At 34.0% G+C, this 18,378-nt stretch overlaps 1 protein-coding gene and 1 long non-coding RNA gene across 3 annotated transcripts in view; one reads left to right on the top strand and one right to left on the bottom strand.

Moving 5' to 3' along the window:
* Positions 1-18,378, bottom strand: part of if (integrin subunit alpha inflated) — a 197,566-nt gene that overhangs the window by 2,561 nt on the left and 176,627 nt on the right. For both annotated transcript variants that reach the window (XM_076394397.1, XM_076394398.1), the window contains 13 exons: positions 18,127-18,347; positions 14,531-14,753; positions 14,303-14,472; positions 14,066-14,244; positions 11,144-11,232; positions 10,972-11,083; positions 10,733-10,918; positions 5,451-5,642; positions 3,874-4,147; positions 3,592-3,812; positions 3,401-3,509; positions 1,496-1,757; positions 1,286-1,436 (listed from right to left, as the gene is read on the bottom strand). In XM_076394397.1, the coding sequence (XP_076250512.1) occupies positions 1,286-1,436; positions 1,496-1,757; positions 3,401-3,509; positions 3,592-3,812; positions 3,874-4,147; positions 5,451-5,642; positions 10,733-10,918; positions 10,972-11,083; positions 11,144-11,232; positions 14,066-14,244; positions 14,303-14,472; positions 14,531-14,753; positions 18,127-18,347 (2,389 nt within the window). The remainder of the gene's footprint in view (positions 1-1,285; positions 1,437-1,495; positions 1,758-3,400; positions 3,510-3,591; positions 3,813-3,873; positions 4,148-5,450; positions 5,643-10,732; positions 10,919-10,971; positions 11,084-11,143; positions 11,233-14,065; positions 14,245-14,302; positions 14,473-14,530; positions 14,754-18,126; positions 18,348-18,378) is intronic.
* On the top strand, positions 8,508-9,587 carry LOC143190244 (uncharacterized). The gene is made up of 3 exons (XR_013004192.1): positions 8,508-8,741; positions 8,796-8,892; positions 9,451-9,587. It is a non-coding gene; the product is annotated as an uncharacterized LOC143190244 (long non-coding RNA).

Below are 18,378 nucleotides of genomic sequence, written 5' to 3'. Positions count from 1 at the left end.
TCTTCCTTGAGTGTTTTGTTTTATAATTATTATTGTAATTAAATTATCAAGAACCCAATATAGATAAGAAGACCACTGACTCAAAATGAAATTGAGTACCAAACAAATCCAAGTGATTCAGAATTTGAAGGGATGTTTGGCGAGGATGGTAACGACAGTAGCGATTATGAACCTTCTAAGATTCAACCTGAATTGATCTCTAATCTGAAGATAATGTCGACGATTCCCAAGCAATAACATCAAATGCGAATGATAATTTGTCGACAGAAATTCAATAAAATCCTGAATTATTTATTTTCTAAGAAAATATTGGTGTGAAATTGGATACGACAATTTTACAAATTTAACAGTACAAACGTTGATGAATGGACGACTTTTCGGATGAATTTCTTGCATTACTGGTGGAATAAACGAATTTATATGTTGCACAAGAAATTGAAAAACGCGAAGTAATAAAAAAATTAATAGGTTATTAAAGTGGAAAGATGTCAGTGCTGCACAGATGAAAGTTTTTATTAGACTGCAATACCATCTATCGACAGATTATACAAGGTGAGACCAACACTAAATCATTTCAATAATATTATGCCTGAAAACAATGGACCAAATAAAAATATTTGTATTGACGAATCCATGATGCTATGGCGAAACTTATGTGTGTGGAACCCTACGAAATAACAGAAATGGGAACCCCAGAGATGCGGTAAATCGTAAACTAAAAAAAGGAGAGGATATCTGGCAACAAAATGGTACTGTATGCAAACTGAAAGACAAACGAGATGTCCTAGGCTTTTCAAACATGCTTGCTGTTGAAATGGTGGAGGTGCCCAATCGCAGTGGAAAAATTTTATGAAACCGAATATAACTCGAGATTACAATAATGGAATGTCTGGCATTAACCAATCAGATCAAAAGTAACTTATTTTAAAATAAATCTACCAAAAAAATAACGTCCTACAAAGCCATCCAAGTAAAAAAAAACGTCGAGAAACGTATCATTTTGTGTGGAAGATTGTTTTTGAAGTTCCACAAACAATGAAATATTATTTTATTTCTTGAATTTGAACCAATTTTTATAATTATATTTTTGCTCTTTTCCCAGAAGCTATTTGTCGTTATTAGCATTGATATATTTCGAGTTTAATCGTAGCTGCACAGAAATGGCAAGTAAACAGCGGACGAGATAACATAACTCGTGGTTGGCGTCCTAGAAAAGTACGCAATCTACGAGTTCTAGTAGATGGCAGTCAATGTGTTAATAAGTTTAAAGTAATATTTTTGGTACCTTCTGAAGTCCAAGTTTTATTGAAGATGACACCACCGTTAGGGTTTCCTTGTAATCCTCCATTATGTTGGGTTTGTGTACCGGTTTCATCGCGGTATATACCTTGACTGTCAAAATAACCAGTTCGCACGCGCCCGCCTCTGCTGCCGCCCTAAATAAAAGCCCAATCAGTAGTAATTGTATTGTAAATTAAAACATCTGGTTACTTACCTGTTGTTGCCAATAGGATGAACCACCTTGACCTCTTTGTCCTGAATAGCTTCCGCCGCTATTTGACTGCCATTGTCGTAATCTCTCCTCTTCTTGTCTACGTTTCTCCTCTAGTTCATACTGTCTTCTTTGTTTTTCCTCTTGGCTCTTGAGTTCTTCTTGCCTTCTTAATTGCTCCCTGTATCGTTCTTGTTCTTGACGATATTGTTCATCAATGCGTTGCCGTTCTTCCTCCTGTTTCCTCCTAATTTCACTATCAGTTCTGCGAAAATAAATGTTAATTGTTTACATTTTAGGTTTTTAAATACTTTCAGATACAATTGATATGATAATTCCAGAAGATATTAATTATGTTTGTAAAGAATGTGAATAATTATGTTTGTTCGAATAGATGAATGAAGAATAGCAGAATCACACACTTAAGGTTTAAAGGCTCTAGTTCAACACGGAGGAAGGATATATGAATTATTTGTGTCCAGTTGGGCTCGGAGAGAACGTTGTCCTTTGTATAATCTAGGTTGATGTTATTTGATATCCAATAAAGAACTGATTCAATGTATCTTTTATTTTTAAAATCAGATTTTGTATAAAATAGTGATTGAATGGCTGGAAGCAAGTAGTGTGCAGTGATTAAATTAATGTTTTTTTCTTATTGCAAAGCGCCTAGGGAGAACCTTACACTGAGCATGTTCGCGAAAACTTTTCACGAAGTTCACTGATTCGACGCGCGGACTTTTTTGTACTGGAATACTTGGAGTAGTTCAAGTTGTCTCTCAGAGAGACCTGTACCACATCTATACTCCATAGAGTCAGACTGGACGGACTATCATCTTATACAGAGTCGCTTTCTGGGGGATTGGGAGTTTGCTTTTTCTGCAGAGGAGTGGAAATAATAGGCTGTAGACGCCATTGCCTTTGCAAATAGCGTGCTGTATTCGAGCTGACCATTGGAACCTGCCGTCGAATTGGAGACCGAAGTAAGTTACCTTCTGGAGCCTGGGGATAGGGACTATTTCGATTTGGAGGCAATAAGTGCGGAACTCTTTCTTACGGTGGAACAGAATAGACTGAGTTTGGCTGGGGTTAATCTGCAGCCGCCAGAATTTGTACCAAGCAACTGCCTGGTTCAGTTATACTTGCAGTCTCTCGGGGATGGCGTCGGGACTGTAATCGGTGGCGAAGAAAGCTGTATCGTCTACATAAAATGTTGTGTGTGAATGTTTGTGAAGTGGGAAATCAGCCGTATAAAGGTTGAACAGGGCTGGGGCTAGTGCAGCATCTGGCGGGACTCCTGGGGAGATTTGTTTTCGAGGAGACTGCGTCGCTGATCTTTACTTGAAATGATCTACCGTCCAAGAATGAATAAATCAGGGAGATTAGGTCATTCGGTACACCTAGCTGGTTCATTTTGAAGACTAGAGCGTTGTGCCATACTTGATCGAAAGCTTTAGAAACATCTAGAAAGATGGCTCCAGCTTTGCGACCTTTTATAAGTGCCTGGTGAATGGTTGCCGCGACGCGGGCAGCTTGATGAAGGCTTGAGTGTTTGGCATGGAAACCCAATTGTTTGCTCGAGATTGTATGGTGTGCGTCAGTAAAGCTATTTAAAATGTATAATATCGCTTTTTCGGAAAGTTTGGAAAGGGAACTAATCAGGCTGATGGGCCTATAATCAGATGGATTTGACTTGGCTTTCTTTTTTGGAATAACAGCGACAAGCGCATGTTGCCATTTCGTTGGGAAATGATTTAATGTCAGGATGAAGTTGATGATGTTGGCAAGCTCAAATTAGAATTGTAAATATTCTTTTTGTCTTAAATAATATTTTCAAGAAAATATATTTTAAGGATTTCCGAAATTTATTAGCTATTTCAAAACTTGATTTGAGTCTAGTGTATTATTTACCTTTGGTTGTCATAGCCTGACGACATTTGTTGACGGCGCCGTTCTTCTTGAACACGAATATATTCTTCATTTCTTCGCCTCTCCTCATCGTCTGTGATAGCATTTTGGCCTAGTTAAATTTGTCGGTTATATTAAGAATGCATCTTGGAATGAATTAGCGAATAAGACGGATAAAATTTAGATATATTTACCTTTTCCTCTAGAATTTTGTTCGTATAATTTTCGTTGTTGTTCTTGTTGTTGTCTTTGTCTTTCTTCATATTCTTGTTGTTGCCTTAGCCTTTCTTCATATTCTTGTTGTTGCCTTAGTCTTTCTTCATATTGTCTCTTTTCTTCGTAACGCTGTCTGTTTAAGTAAGCTTCGTCTACTGTGGCGGTTGGACTGCCACCTGTTGAGATTTGCTGACCTTCTCTAAAATAGTTCATATTCAATTAAAATACGAATGATTTGCCTAGTTCCCAGCGTGTTTTACCTGATTATGGTTTCTTCGTTTGTTTTCGATGCCACTTGCTTTCCACCGCCCTCATATTCGCCACCGCCTAAAATATAGTTGTGTTGGGCGTGCGAAGTTTTTTCGTTGGAATAGCCCCCACCACCGCCGCTGACAGTGTCTTGATGCCGATTTGATGATCCTTCAGCCGTGGACACCTGTTTGCTCGAAACTGACAGGTCCGCCGAAGACGGTACCACGCCATCATTGCCGGTGGAACTGTAGATCACTTTCGAGTGTGTGCCTTTCTGATTACCTGTGATATATTAAAACATTAAAATATCTTTAAGAAAAAAATTGAACAGACTTCAAAAAAAAATAAATAAAGAATTCACTAAAATGTAAAAAATAATCAAACTTAGATTTTTAACATTAGAAAAACGTTTTACAACAAAATAAAATATGATCATAATAATCGTTATATTTCTATATATAGATACTAATATATATATATATATATATATATATATATATATATATATATATATATATATATATATATATAGCCCATTCAAACTTTATAACTTTATAACTTTATATATGCGTCATGGAAATTTGTGACGTCAAAAGATTGCAATGTTGCCGCCTCAACTCTGAATTTTATTTCAGTTTGGCTTTGACCTACAATAAAAATCTAACATAAAATAATTGAACAAAAATAATATATATCTATAATACAGTACGTGTAGTAGATAGGGGAAACAAGGTTTTTGTTTATTTTTATTTAGTTATATATACAACGTTATTATATACATATTTTGTTTCAAAGTTTGATTATTTTATACTTTTTGGTGAATTCCTTATTTATTTCTTTGAAATCGGTTCAATTTTTTTGTGAAAAATATTTTTTTTCTCTTTTTAGTGTTAGATGTTTACTCAATAAATTACGCAGTTACTTTATTAAGTATTACAATGGATAGACCAAGTAAAGGCGCAACCCGTATGAGGAAAAATAGGAATGAAGAGACAATGATTGAAAATAAGGAACGCTTCAGGCCCCGGTGTCCGCTATTTAGTCCAGGTGATTTGAAAAATGTTCTAATCAAACTAGAACAACAAAAAGTTGTTGCTCCCATTGAGAATCGAACCCGCGACCTTCTCATGTGAGCTGAGCACTCTACCCATTACACTATAGAAGTAATTTCCTGCGGTATTTCTATGCCTTTCCATATGATATGGTCAGTGTTTAAAAAACAAACTGAATGGCCTTTACACTGAACTACTTCCGATTTTCCATCATATTAGCTCAGCAATAACTTTATACACAAACATCTAATTATTTTAGATAAAAATATGTAAAAACTTTGTATTTTTCTTTGAAATTTGTGGGTGTAACTCGATTTCCCCCTTTCTCCCCAACAGATCCTGACGTGGTTCCAATGGAACCACCTCGGAAGTGCATTCTTTCGAACAAGAATTTTGAAAATCGGTCCATAACCGACGGGAAATCGGAAAATATACATTTAAAAAAAATATACAGCCAAACATAGGAGCCTCCTTTTTTGAAGTCGGTTAATAAAAAAACCGATGAAGTTGAAGTAAGCTTAACGTGGACTCACCGAATGTCTGTCCAAAACTGTCAAAGTTCCCACCACTGGTCGAATCGTCAGTGGAATAAGTGGTGTTGATTATTTTTCCGGATGCGTCTTTAACTGTTGTTACATTCACCCATTTAGTTACCGGCTTTCCGTCCACATTAAATTGGCGCCATTCAGATTTGGTATAAACAGTATGGCCAGCTTTCATGTTACCTAAAAATCATTTATATATTATTGATACATTATTTACAGCTAAACGGGAGACAGACCCTGAAATGTTAGTCGTATGATTTAATTTGAAAGTTTGAACATGCGCAATTCTGCTTTTTTGCGAAAACGTTCAGAACGATTTTGCAGCTTAGTTGAGAGTAACAAAAGTAAGTAAAAGATTTTTTTTTACTCCACGATGACAAGCTAGAACCAAATGGTCTTTTGCTGATGTCGCTTTGGGTTCGGGATAGTGAAGTGTTTTGCGGGCGACAGAGACCCTGGGTTACGACTGAGATTGTCGTATATGGTTTACTACCGAGGTTTGTGGATGGGTAGGGATTTTATCAAGATGTTGTCGTGTTCTAAGGCGCCTATGGAGAACCTTACACTGAGCATGTTTGTGAAACTCTTCACAAACGGGATGCCTGATTCGAGGTGAATGTTGACGTTCCTCATAAACCATGGGGCATTGACTAACGCGCGGACTTTTTTTGGATTGGAACACTTGGCGTAGTTCAAGTTGTCTCTCAGAGACATACCTGTGCCACACTTGTGCTCTGTATAGGCAGACTGGACGGACTAGCATTTTATACAGAGTCGCTTTCTGGGGGATTGGGAGTTTTTTTCTGCAGAGGAGTGGAAATAATAGGCTGTACACGCCATTGACTTTATAAATAGCGTGCTGTATTTGAGCTGACCATTGAATCTGCGGTCGAATTGGAGACCTAGGTATGATACTTTCTGGAGCCAGGGGATAGGGACTTGATGAACATGATAGCTTAAGTTTTGCTCGGATTTATCTGCAGCCGCCAGAATTTGTACCACGCAATTGCCTGGTTCAGTTGGACTTGAAGTCTGTCGTGAATAGCGTCGGGACTATAACCGGTTGTGAAAAAGCGGTATCATCTGCACAAAATGCGGTGTGGAAATGTTTGTGGAGTGGGAAATGAGGCATGTAAAGGTTGAACAGGGCATGGGCTAGTGGAGAACCTTGCGGGACTCTTACGGAAAACTGCTTTTGAGAGGAGACTGCGTTACCGATCCTCACTTGAAAGGTCGCCCAAGTATGAATCTATCAGGGAGATTAGGTCATTCGGTAGACCGAGTTGTTTTGCTTTGAACATTAGACCGTGGTGCCATACTTGATCGGAGACTTTGGAAACATCTAAAAATATGGCTCCAGTTTTTCGACCTTTTCTTAATGGTTGATGAAGGCTTGACTGTTTGACACGGAAACCGAATTGTTCGTTCGGGATTATGTGGTGTGCGTTCGCTTTTCGGCAAGTTTGGAAAGTGAACTAATCAGGCCGATGGGCTTGTAATAAGATGGATTGGACTTGGCTTTCTTTTTAGGAATGACAGCGACAAGAGCATGTTTCCATACCAACCAAACATATTTGGGTCAATATTATTCTAAGTTTTAGAGCGTTTGGGGATATTCTTTTCTTTTTATTATCCTTAGTGGTTCAACAATCTGCTCAATAGGCAATACATATTTCTTATGATAAATATTATAGACACGACATGTAAAAGATCAGTTCAGTAAGTGGTTCCCAGTGTAAAATATCTTCCGACTGAGAAATATTGCGGACTAAATAATCTACGTACTGGAAACTGGGGGATGCCGAAAAAATATTGATATATCGATATTTGTGTAAACTGATATTTTTCGATATTAAAAAAAATAAAGCCATTTCTTAAACATTTCAAATAACTTTAAAAATAGGTACTTTTGAAGGTTTGGTGCATTTTGATAGTTATTAATTAATTTTAAAGGCTAATTAAAAATATCGCTACTATTTAAAATGTTTAGAGGATAAATTTATTTTTTGGGAGGATATATCAATATTTTTATTTTTTTTTGAGTATCGATGCATATTTTGTGAAATATCGATATTTTTCCTGGTAGTTTAGATATTTAAAGAATATCGGTATCGATATTTTTCTCGGTGGCCGACGTCCCTACCAGAAACTGTCACACTGCTGACACCAGGCAATCTCAGTATTAGGTATTAGTCGGTCTTTAAGACAAATACAATAATATATAAAATATTATAAGTTAAGTACCAATTTTGAAGGTTTATTACAATTAATTTAAATTTTTTGAAAAATATCGATAATTTTTCGTCATCCCGACTCTATACGACTCAGAAGACCTTTTTGAATTTCGAATGGAAAATTCTACACGCACTATTTGAACTAGACCTGGCCAAATTAATTTCGTTGTTCCGATTTTTTACGTAAAAGAAAATTTTGCATCTTGAGATCTCGCCTTCCGGTCATCAAAGGAATTTTGTGTGGAAAAGTAGGGTTTGAGTGAAGAAATATCGAAAGCGTAAACAGGTATCGAAATTTTTTTGAAATAATTTTGAAAATATCAAAACCGATATGTGAATGCTTTGCAAAAATTGCCTTTTCTATTTAGGAATTTTAGATCAAAACAGTTATTTATAGCACACTGTTTATACGAAGAATGAAAATAAAATGGAACATTTTTTTGGTAAAAAAAAACGTTTTCTCATACATAATGTTTAACATAATCTCATTTTAACACAATTCATTTAGTCCAGCATTTTTTACATTTTTTTAAATTCGTTCAATATAATAAGTTTTCCCAACGCCCTCAAATAGACGCTGGTTCCGGTGATGACTTCTACATTCTACTCAAGTTTCTTACTACACAATCATTTCTCCATGTTTGGAAACAGAAAGAGGAGGCTAAATCTGGAAAATATGATGGACGGGGAAGCCCGATTTTCTGGTGACCTAAATTAATTCGTGGTACATTCGGTTTCTCTCGGAAAGTCTCGGTCCCCGACAAACATTTGACGGTTTTCATAATTTGGCTCAGAAGCACGTATTATTTTGTTTATGACTATACTTTTTATAACAACATAAACTAAAATGTCTTGTGAAGCACTTTTCGACGGTACGTCTAAGGTGTTCTTTTTCTGAAATACACCGTTTATTGCTAAAATAATATGTGCCGTCTAGGAGTTAAAAAAAATCAAATTATTGTAAGCATGGCCAGTAACATAATAAAGAACGTTATAAGTAAGAAAATACCAATAAGATTGAAATACAATTCGTTTGAAGATTATGGTAAGGATATCTCATAAAACTTTTATGTTTTTAGAACTTATATTCTATTTGTAGATTGCAGAAGAGATTTCAAACATTTGCAATTCTGCAACAACTACAAAATGATCCAAAATCGTCAGAAGATATATTCAGCCTCAAGGGATATAGTTATGTAAATAAAACCATATATTAAAAATATTTTTTCTATTTGGTGGCATCAAGTAATTCATCCGTCAAAGATATATAGACAAGGAATACATATATTGAACCTTTAAAATGAAGCACCAAAATAAACTGAACCTTTAAAATTAAATATCAATTTAAAAGGTTTATTAAAATACCTGGATGGTTTTTTTTATAATGTTTGATTATTGAAGATAAGATTTGATTTTTTTGAAAGGAAGATATTTGATTTTTTTGAAAGAATATCGTAAAATATCGGCTTAAAAAATATCGATATATCGGCACAAAATATCGATTTTTTTTTCAAAAAAATGCACTAGATCTTTAAAATTAAGTTTTATTTATAATGTTTTAGAATAAGTTAATTAGAAGAAGGTTAAGAATCTTTAATTTAAAAAAAATATCGAAAAATATTGATATATCGATCAAAAAAATATCGATATTTTTTCGGCATGCTTATAAGAAACACATTGGGATAAACGTTGGAAAAAACGAAGAACCTTTTCTAAAAATTGCTATATTGAATGGGCTTTACTCCATATTTTAGGTAGAAAATATGGTAGTCTAAGAAGATCTTTATAACTAGAAAGGATGGGAAAGAAGCTAAAAAACCAATTGTTGAGTACAGTATGGTTAATGGCTAGTTATTTTTACATGTCGATGTGTTTGATACATTTTAAAATGTTTGCATTGTTCTATGAATTAAATAAAATTTGTGATAATATGAAAGTAATTCTATTGTTTGAACCTTTTTTAAATTGCTAAATACTAGATTTACAAAACTTTCATATATGTTCTGAACAATAATATATTGAAAAATAATATTCCAAAATCAAAATTATTTTTTTACGTAACTCCCCCCAGTTGCGAAATAGTTTTTCCATATTGTTCGACAATTTTTGTGCTACAGAGGGTATCAGTAAATGCAATTTCCTCCAATTCAATGAAAAGTAAGAAAAACAACTCATATTTTTAAGATATTATTTTATGACTCGTTTTTGATAATTGCCATTTGCAAGAGAGAAATCCAAGTTATAATAAGATTGTTGTAAGGAAAATATAAACATTTTAATTTTTAATGTTTTTTTATAGCATTTTTATATAATTATACGTATTATTAATAATCATTAATAGATATTAAGCACATATTTATCATTCAAAAAATCTTTGTAGTAATAATTAAATTACAACGAAATAAATATAATAAGGGTTATTTTTTCTAAACCAAAACCTATGTCATTCATATTTCCGCCAATATTTCCCATTCTCGCTCGCATTCGGACCAGTCCTCGTCGCCAAGCGCTGAAAGTCATGCGGCGAACAGTGGAACTAAGCAAACTGCATGCGCATTACGACTTCGAGCAATTTTGAAACCTGTTCGGCACGAATGTTCGCCGAATTCAGTTCTGCTCATGCGCATTTTCAATTTTCTCTGGAAATTCGCCCCGAATGCTCAGGTCTGTACCCACCATTAACCAATGAAATTGATGATGAGAATCATATTATTTTTTCAAGCCCTTTCTTGGTTTGGGCGATGGTTTTTTGCGCAAAAAATAAAGTTTCATCAACACACAAAAATAACTTTTCTCCATTTCGAGAGAAATTAACTCGATTTTGTCGAACACAAACTAAATGGCACAGCTTGCTCAAAATCTCACAATAGTCTATTAATAGATGCCAGTTGAGGGCAGCAGTGTCACTGTAGGGAAATTAAAAAAAGTTGCTGCCTTAAACTGCCTTCGTAAGATGGAAAAAGTGATCACAAGTTGCTTTATAGCTTTAATTAATGTTTGTATTAATTATTAACTTAAAGAACATCTGCTACGTACCATCTAAGCCGCTGCTACTTTGGCCGGAGCTGCCGGTACTCCAATGTGCTTGACCCCCACCACCGCTACTACTTGTGGTTTGATTATGTCTCCGTTCGTACACCACGGAGGCATCACCTGACGAACTTGATATTTCCTCGTCCAGTTTCGTAGCTTGACCAGAAATTTGAGTACCACCAGCAACTCCTGTTAAATTATAATTATTAACAACAGTCATACCGTTGAAATAATGTTAGTACCTGTGATATTCATGCCGGATTCCACTTTTACGGAATCGTACGATTTCTGGAAGTTGTGACTAGAAGCATCTATCTGCAATCTTTCCCATATTGGTTTTGAGTAGAAGTCAAGCTGTAAATTATTGAATTGATCGAATATTTAAATGAAAAAAATCAACAATTAATAAAGTACCTGGTAGTTTTTATAATTTGCTGGGACCAGTTCGCATTTTACGCCTTCTGGAACGTGTGGTGGTTCAACCAGATATAGTAAATCTTCACCTGCAATACATATAAATATAACAATCAAATTCAAATTTTTTTAACAATATTTATCGTGTCATAATAGAACTATGATTTTATGATTTGATTTTCTTATTCATAAAGGTTGTATTGCTGATTACATGAGATTAATTGATCAAAATCGTTGTTGTATAGATTTTATGAGAGTATGTAGAGTTCACTCGTTACGCACACGACTTTTTGAAAGCCAAAACTTCAATTGCTCACATTAATCGCTAAAATGCTACTAAATTTCTCACTGTTATTTGATAATCCTTCAAACTCATAGCACGTCCAATAAAGCAGTCAATACACGTCTTAAAAATTTATTACGTCAGCACGTCTCCGTATCAAATTTGATTTTTGGTTTACAACGTTTGTTGGTTTGTAATGTCTATTATCACTAATATTTTGAATTTTCAGGCATTTCTGTGCCATTTAACTAGGATAAAATGGGAAAGAAAGGAACTGCAATTGACACTATATTTGACGTCATCTATGTTTTATTGGGTTATATATTGTATATTTGCTAGAGCTAGAACTCTTCTTACTTTCTGACATTTTTCGACATTATTATGGATCAATTGTAGATTTATAAAATTACTTGATAACTCGAGATGAATATTTTAAAGTACAATTGTTCTTAAACTTTTGGTTTTTCATAAATTTTTTTCATATTATACCTTCCAAGAATAAGAAAATTTAAGAAATACTGTGACTCAACAACTCTGAAAGAAACAGAAAATACATCTATTCATAAAATAGCATTATTTTTAGAAAGATATATTGACAAATTAGTATAAAATAGTGTTGGGAAATATCGACTGAAATCGACTATCGATCGTCACTATTTTTGGTTCGACTGATTTTACTACTTTTTACCAGTGACTGCTTCAGTCGCTATTTTCGGTCCAACTGATTTTGTTACTTTTTACTAACGACTGTTTCAGTCGTATAATTTTAATTACTATTTTTGCTTCTGCTAGTTTCATTCGACTGATTTTTAACGTTCTGACTCTGTCGTCCTAGTCTCGACCTTGACAAAAATGTGCCCAATTTATGCTTACATTTTATATGTAATATATATAGTTTAATGATTTTTTGGTAGTTTTCTTATAAATAACAATATATTGCATATTAATATAGCAGCATGTTTTAACGATATTTTTCAAGATTGTTAATGTAATAGGGTAAAGAGATTAAAATTGTGATTGATAAATAGTAACATATTTTGACAGTTATTATGGCAATAATAGGTAATATTTCGATTACTCTCTCGATTTTTGTTAAAAAATATTTCCCTTCAATAATAAATAAAGTATTTTCTTTATTTAAAAAAGCTCTAGTAGTTATTGTGTGATCATTTTTAATTACGCCATGAATTAGTTTTTCTATGATTAAGTATATGTTTAGTTCTTATTTAGTATTTATGGTTATTGTACATCTTAAGTTTTTAGGTTTTGTTTATGTTCTATTGTATTGTCTATATTTATTATAGTGTATTATTTGAAAATATCAATTAACATGTTAAAATGCGATAAAATATTTGTGGGGTATTATTCCTTTCCATAGAAAAAATCCATTCCTTTTTACAGATCTTCAGAACACTCAAATGTAAAAGTAATTCTACTTCGTTTAAAATTATTAATTGCTTATTAATAGTATTTAGTAATAGTAATTACTATTTTCAGTTACTAGTTTTTTGACTAACGACTGTTTCGACTGTTTTCAGTCGATAGTTCCCAACGCTAGTATAAAATAATAAATAAAAATAATACCATATCAGTTCAATTTAATTTAGGTTAATAAAACATTGAAATTTGTGAGAATAACTTGAAAAACTGTGGCTTATTATTCAACTTACATTTTTGAAGATTAAAGCATTGTAGTCTACTTTTTGCATTGTACTACGTTTTTTTTCATACCAATTATAGTATATGAAGTAAAACAACCAATGCACGTGATCAAAATTTATGGCCTCAGTACGACGCAATGTTGCCGCATTAACCTAGAATTTTGGTTTACGTTGGCCAGTTTGTAACTTTTAATTATCATCATTATTTTGAAGAATTTTGTAGACATTTGACAACAGGGTCCACCAGAACCAACACAAATCGAATTTTATCAGACAACACGCTGTATTTCTTTAACTAGATTAAACTGAGGAGGAAAAATTCACCTCGTATTTAGAACGAATTTTACATTTTTATAAACACCATTTGCTAGGGTATTCGATGTCATCTATGACGGGCATTGGTTGTTTTATTGGAAGGAATACTATACATCATTATACCGATACACTACAGTGAATTAGACATATTCATAATGTATCTATTATCTCTTTCCTTTTCCTTTCACAATCTTTCATCAAAATTATGATATCGTTTAAAAATGTATGAAATTTTTGTTAAATGCTTAATATTAATAGATCAAAAATTTAGTATTTAATTTTGAACCAGAAATATTTTGATGATTAATAAGTATAAAATACGAATAAAATTGGAAAATTAAAGTTTGATTTTTTAAAAATTCTTATAATTATTCTAATTACAACGATTAAATGATATTTTTTAGAGATTTGCAAAAAGCTCGATAATGAAGAAGTATCATGGGTTGTTTTATTATATGACTGACGGTAAACAGTGCAAGAGATACAAGAATAAGCTTTAACCGAGGTTACATACGGTATGATAAAGTCTGATTTAAAGGAATTTGGTTAAATTTTATCATACACGGTAGTTTAAAGATGACAGAATGACTACTGTTTATAATATTTGATTAAATAAAATATATTTGTGAGTGAGTTAATCAATAATCTGAAATATTATCTAACCTGCTAATGTTTGCCAAGGCCACAGGAAATGCATTTCGGCTTCATCGATCGTAGCTGGGCCTTTGTTCTTCAATGTATACAAATGAACTACCTGTGGACCGATTTCTGATTCCTTCGTAATTTCTGCGGACGTATACTGAGTTGTGTTCGGTAGATATATCTCCTGAGGTATTGATCGCCTGTAATGATAACGAACTGTAATAATGGTTTTCATTTAACAAAGTGAGTGGTGCTTACCCGCTGACTTCCAGAGCAGAATCGACCCAAATATCAATGGTAACATTCTTGTAATTGTCATCAGTTGTTGTCTTATCTTCCGGGTTGGTACTGTTGGCACGCATTTCGAAGATGTACGTTTGCATCATGCCTTCTTTATGATACGGTACAAAGATCATCTTGAAGTTCGCCTAAAATTAACGTCACGTTACTCTAATGAATCGATTGAATCCCAACGCCATTAATTACGATTTTGTTAGCAGGCAGAGGATTTCCAATGTCACAGGAGATGGTCCTGTTGGTTCCAGCGCTACATAAGACATCGTTATTTTTCGGTTCATATTTCCTGTAGTAAATTCCCTCTGGGTACGTGACCTCAAAGGTGGTTTCGAATGAGTCTTCGCCAAGGTTCGATACAATAACATCAAACTCGAGGTTTGTGTTAGAATCGAGCAGATATTTTTCGACGTTCCTGCAAAAATGAAGTTTAGTAAACTACCCGTGTTGATTTAATTCAACTTTGTTTTCAGAATTCACATTTTACTTAAGGAAAAACTAAATATTTTCGCCAACTTATGCCTGTTCGAAAAGACTAGCATTTTTATCATTTTTTTTTGGTTATTTTCAATTTTTTTAAACATAATAAAAATCTAAAATAAAAAAAAGTTAAGTACCAATAATGGGTAGGTTCGAGGATAGTCTCAAAATATAAATCGTGGCATCAGTAAAGTCTGAAAAATGCGAAAAAATAGCAGCTATCGATGTACAATATTTTGAATTAAATACATTTTAGCTATTTTTTATAGTGAAGTTTCAAATTAAATATCTTTTACAGACCTAATGGTGTGATACGATAGAAGAATGTTTAGAGAAGGCACACACCAAATTTCAAGTAAATCGGTTTAGAAGAATTCTCTTAAGAACATCATTAAAGGATTGAGTTTTAAAAATATGAAAAAAATGCGAAAAAATTATTTAATAGTTTTCGAATTTATAGACTAGAATATCACCATAAGATATTAAAATAACTGAAAGTCACGGGAAGCTAAATCTGGTATATAGGGGGATGTTTTAACAAACCGGTTTTTAATTTATTGATTGATTATGACGGAAAGCACGGGATTCATCCATATTTATGAAACAACACGTAAAATTATTTTAATCATTTTTGAGGCTCATTGGATGGTTTTTTTTTGATGATTTATTAGCGAATCACGGAGCTTTATGACACTCAAAACTTACCCAAAATATTAGTCACACTATCTGATGACATTTTGATAATACAGTATTTATTGAACAATATAAGGTTTCTGCTGAAAAAATTATGGATTTATTGAAAAAATGATGACCATTAATCCATCATCTTATGCGCAATCATTTTAAATGTAGCATACAAATATGCTTACAATTTTATGCAATTATGAATATGAATAAATATAATTGGAGGTTTATGAACATTTCCGAGATCATTAAAGAAGTTATTTTAACATAGGTATATACATATAGTAATTTGTAAAAAGCTAAAGGGAAAGTAATATAATGTGATTTATATTGGCATATGTCGACTGCATGACAAATGAATAAAACAAAATGAAAGGAATCAAATTGAAATTTTTTAGAAAATTTTTAGAATATTCTTACGTTCTGTTGTATGAAAGATGAATCTTCATAGACTTCCTAGGCGAAATTGACTTTTTGGGTAGAGAAAAGATAAAAGAACCGCCCCAAAAACGATATGGGTAAGATTATCGAAAACTATGTATAAAATAGAAGACTGCTACTGTCGGAGGTTAGAACACTTGCGGCCGATCTTTAATTGCTCCGAGATATACTGAAGAATATTCGAAGCCCTGCCGCACTAACAGTGTATTGGTTGAGAAGTGGACACTTTCAACGAGCGCCACTATGGATTGATAATAATAATGACAGTCGACGTCAAGAATTATATTCACACAAATAACTCTTTGTATTAGGAGGGAATAAAAGAAATTATTAAACTTGAGTAACCACGGGCTGAAGAACGGTCAGAATCGGGCATCTGGTTACTAAATCATGATACATCTCTTATTTTAACAATTTGAACATTGCTTAGCTAATGGAAACTTAGATCTCACCTGCCCTATTGCTTAGACCTAAAATCTTCTGATTACCAGTTGTGTCGATCGATGCAGAATGTCCTTTTCAGAATACGTTGTGTTTCATTTTGAAGAAATCAAAAAAGAACTAAAAAAATTGTTAATTCGAAATGATAATCTCCGATGCTGTTCAGGTAGGTCATGACTCATAGTTGCAACAAGTAGCATTCAGAAGAAGCAAGATCTGCAGAATATGGCGGGTGGGATCATACTTTCCAGTTTAATGTTTCCAAGTATGTCTTCACCGGTTTAGCAGCGTGTGGTCGAGCGTTGTCATGTTGAAGAGCACTATTGTAACTTTGCTTGTATGCGAGTAGTTTTTCATTCAGCGCTCTGAACAAACAATTTATTGTTGTTGATAGCGTTTCCCATTGATGGTTCCATTAGGTTTTAGTAGCTTGTAGTGTACTATACCAAGCTGATTCCAGTAAATACAGAGCATTAGCTTGGAGCCATGAATATTCGGTTTTGCCGTTGATATTGATGCATGACCAGGTGATCTCCGTGATTTTTTCGCTTTGGATAATCATACTTTTCTGTCGGATCATTAGTTTGTGAATTATAACTCTTTGGAGTGAAGCAACTTTAGTTATTGTGAAAAAATGGATACAAAGGAATTTCGCGTGTTGATAAAATATTGCTTTTTGAAGTGAAAAATTACAGTTGAAGTAAAATTTGATGGCTTGCTTGGCGAGTTTCCGGACTCTGCCCCATAAAAATCAACCATTGGTATGCTAAGTTTAGAGGTGGTGAAATGAGCACCCAAGGTGGTGAACGCAGTGGACGCACAAAAGTTACCGACGAAAACATTTAAAAAATCAACAAAATGATTTTGAATGACCGTAAATTGAAATTAAGTGAAATAGCAGACACTCTAAAGATATCAGTGTTTGAAGATGATCAAGCGTAATAAAACCAAGTTTTTGCGTCGATATGTGACAATTGATGAAACATGGCTCTATCATTTCACTCGAAAGTTCAGTCGACAGTCATCCGAGTGGACTGCATACGATCAACCCGCTCCAAAGCGTGGAAAAACACAACAGTCGGCTGTCAAGGTTATGGCGTCTGTATTTTAGGATGCGCATGGAATAATTTTCATTGACTACCTTGAAAAAGGAAGGATCATCAAAGTGATTATTACCTAGCGTTTTTGGACCATTTGAAGGACGAAATCGGCGAAAAAACGGCCGCTTTTGAAGGAAAAGAAAGTACTTCACCAAGCCAATGCACCGTGCCACAAGTCAGTGAAAACGATGGCAAAAATCTATAAATTGGGCTTCGAATTGCTTCCTCATCCACCGTATTCTCCAGGTCTGGCCACTAGCGAGTATTTCCTGTTCTCAGATCTTAAAAGAATGCTCGCTGGGAAGAAATATTCGTCGAATGAAGAGGCGATCGCCGAAACTGAGGCCTATTTTGAAGCAAAGGCCAAATCGTACTACAAAAATCGTATCGAAAAGTTGGAGGGTCGCTATAATCAGTGTATCACCCTCGAATAAGAAAAAAAAACTAATTTTGCCAAAAAAATGTGTTTTACTATGGTAGACCGGGGACTTTTAAATTGACCTGTTAGTGATTTAAAATAAATAAAATTTGGTCCAAACTACAAGCAAGTTTATATTTATATTTGTCGTCCTAGATTGGATATTGAGAAAATATATGAAACTCTGTATATACTTGAGAGAAAAAATATAGGCTTCTACTTACTTAGTAACGCTAATTTGCAGATTTGGTATACAAATGTTGTCACTGCCGCAGTTTTTCTGGATAATAATGGAATCTTTTCTAGATGGCGGAAGATTTAAATCTAACACTGGCGTTAACGCAGATCGAGGGTATCTCCTGCCGTAATGTTGGGCACCCTGCTCTTCAATCATGAAATATTTTACTTCTGCCTCGAGTTGGGTTAGTTTGTCACGGATCTCGTTCTATACCATGTACGAAGAAAGTTAGCTGAGC

Source organism: Rhynchophorus ferrugineus, unplaced genomic scaffold, assembly GCF_030347505.1.
Source record: "Rhynchophorus ferrugineus isolate W39M unplaced genomic scaffold, kcgeb_rfMv2 rfM2, whole genome shotgun sequence".
NCBI classification, from domain to species: Eukaryota; Metazoa; Arthropoda; class Insecta; order Coleoptera; family Curculionidae; genus Rhynchophorus; species Rhynchophorus ferrugineus.
Note: the sequence above shows the minus strand (reverse complement) of the source record. Positions and strands in the feature narration are given on the sequence as shown.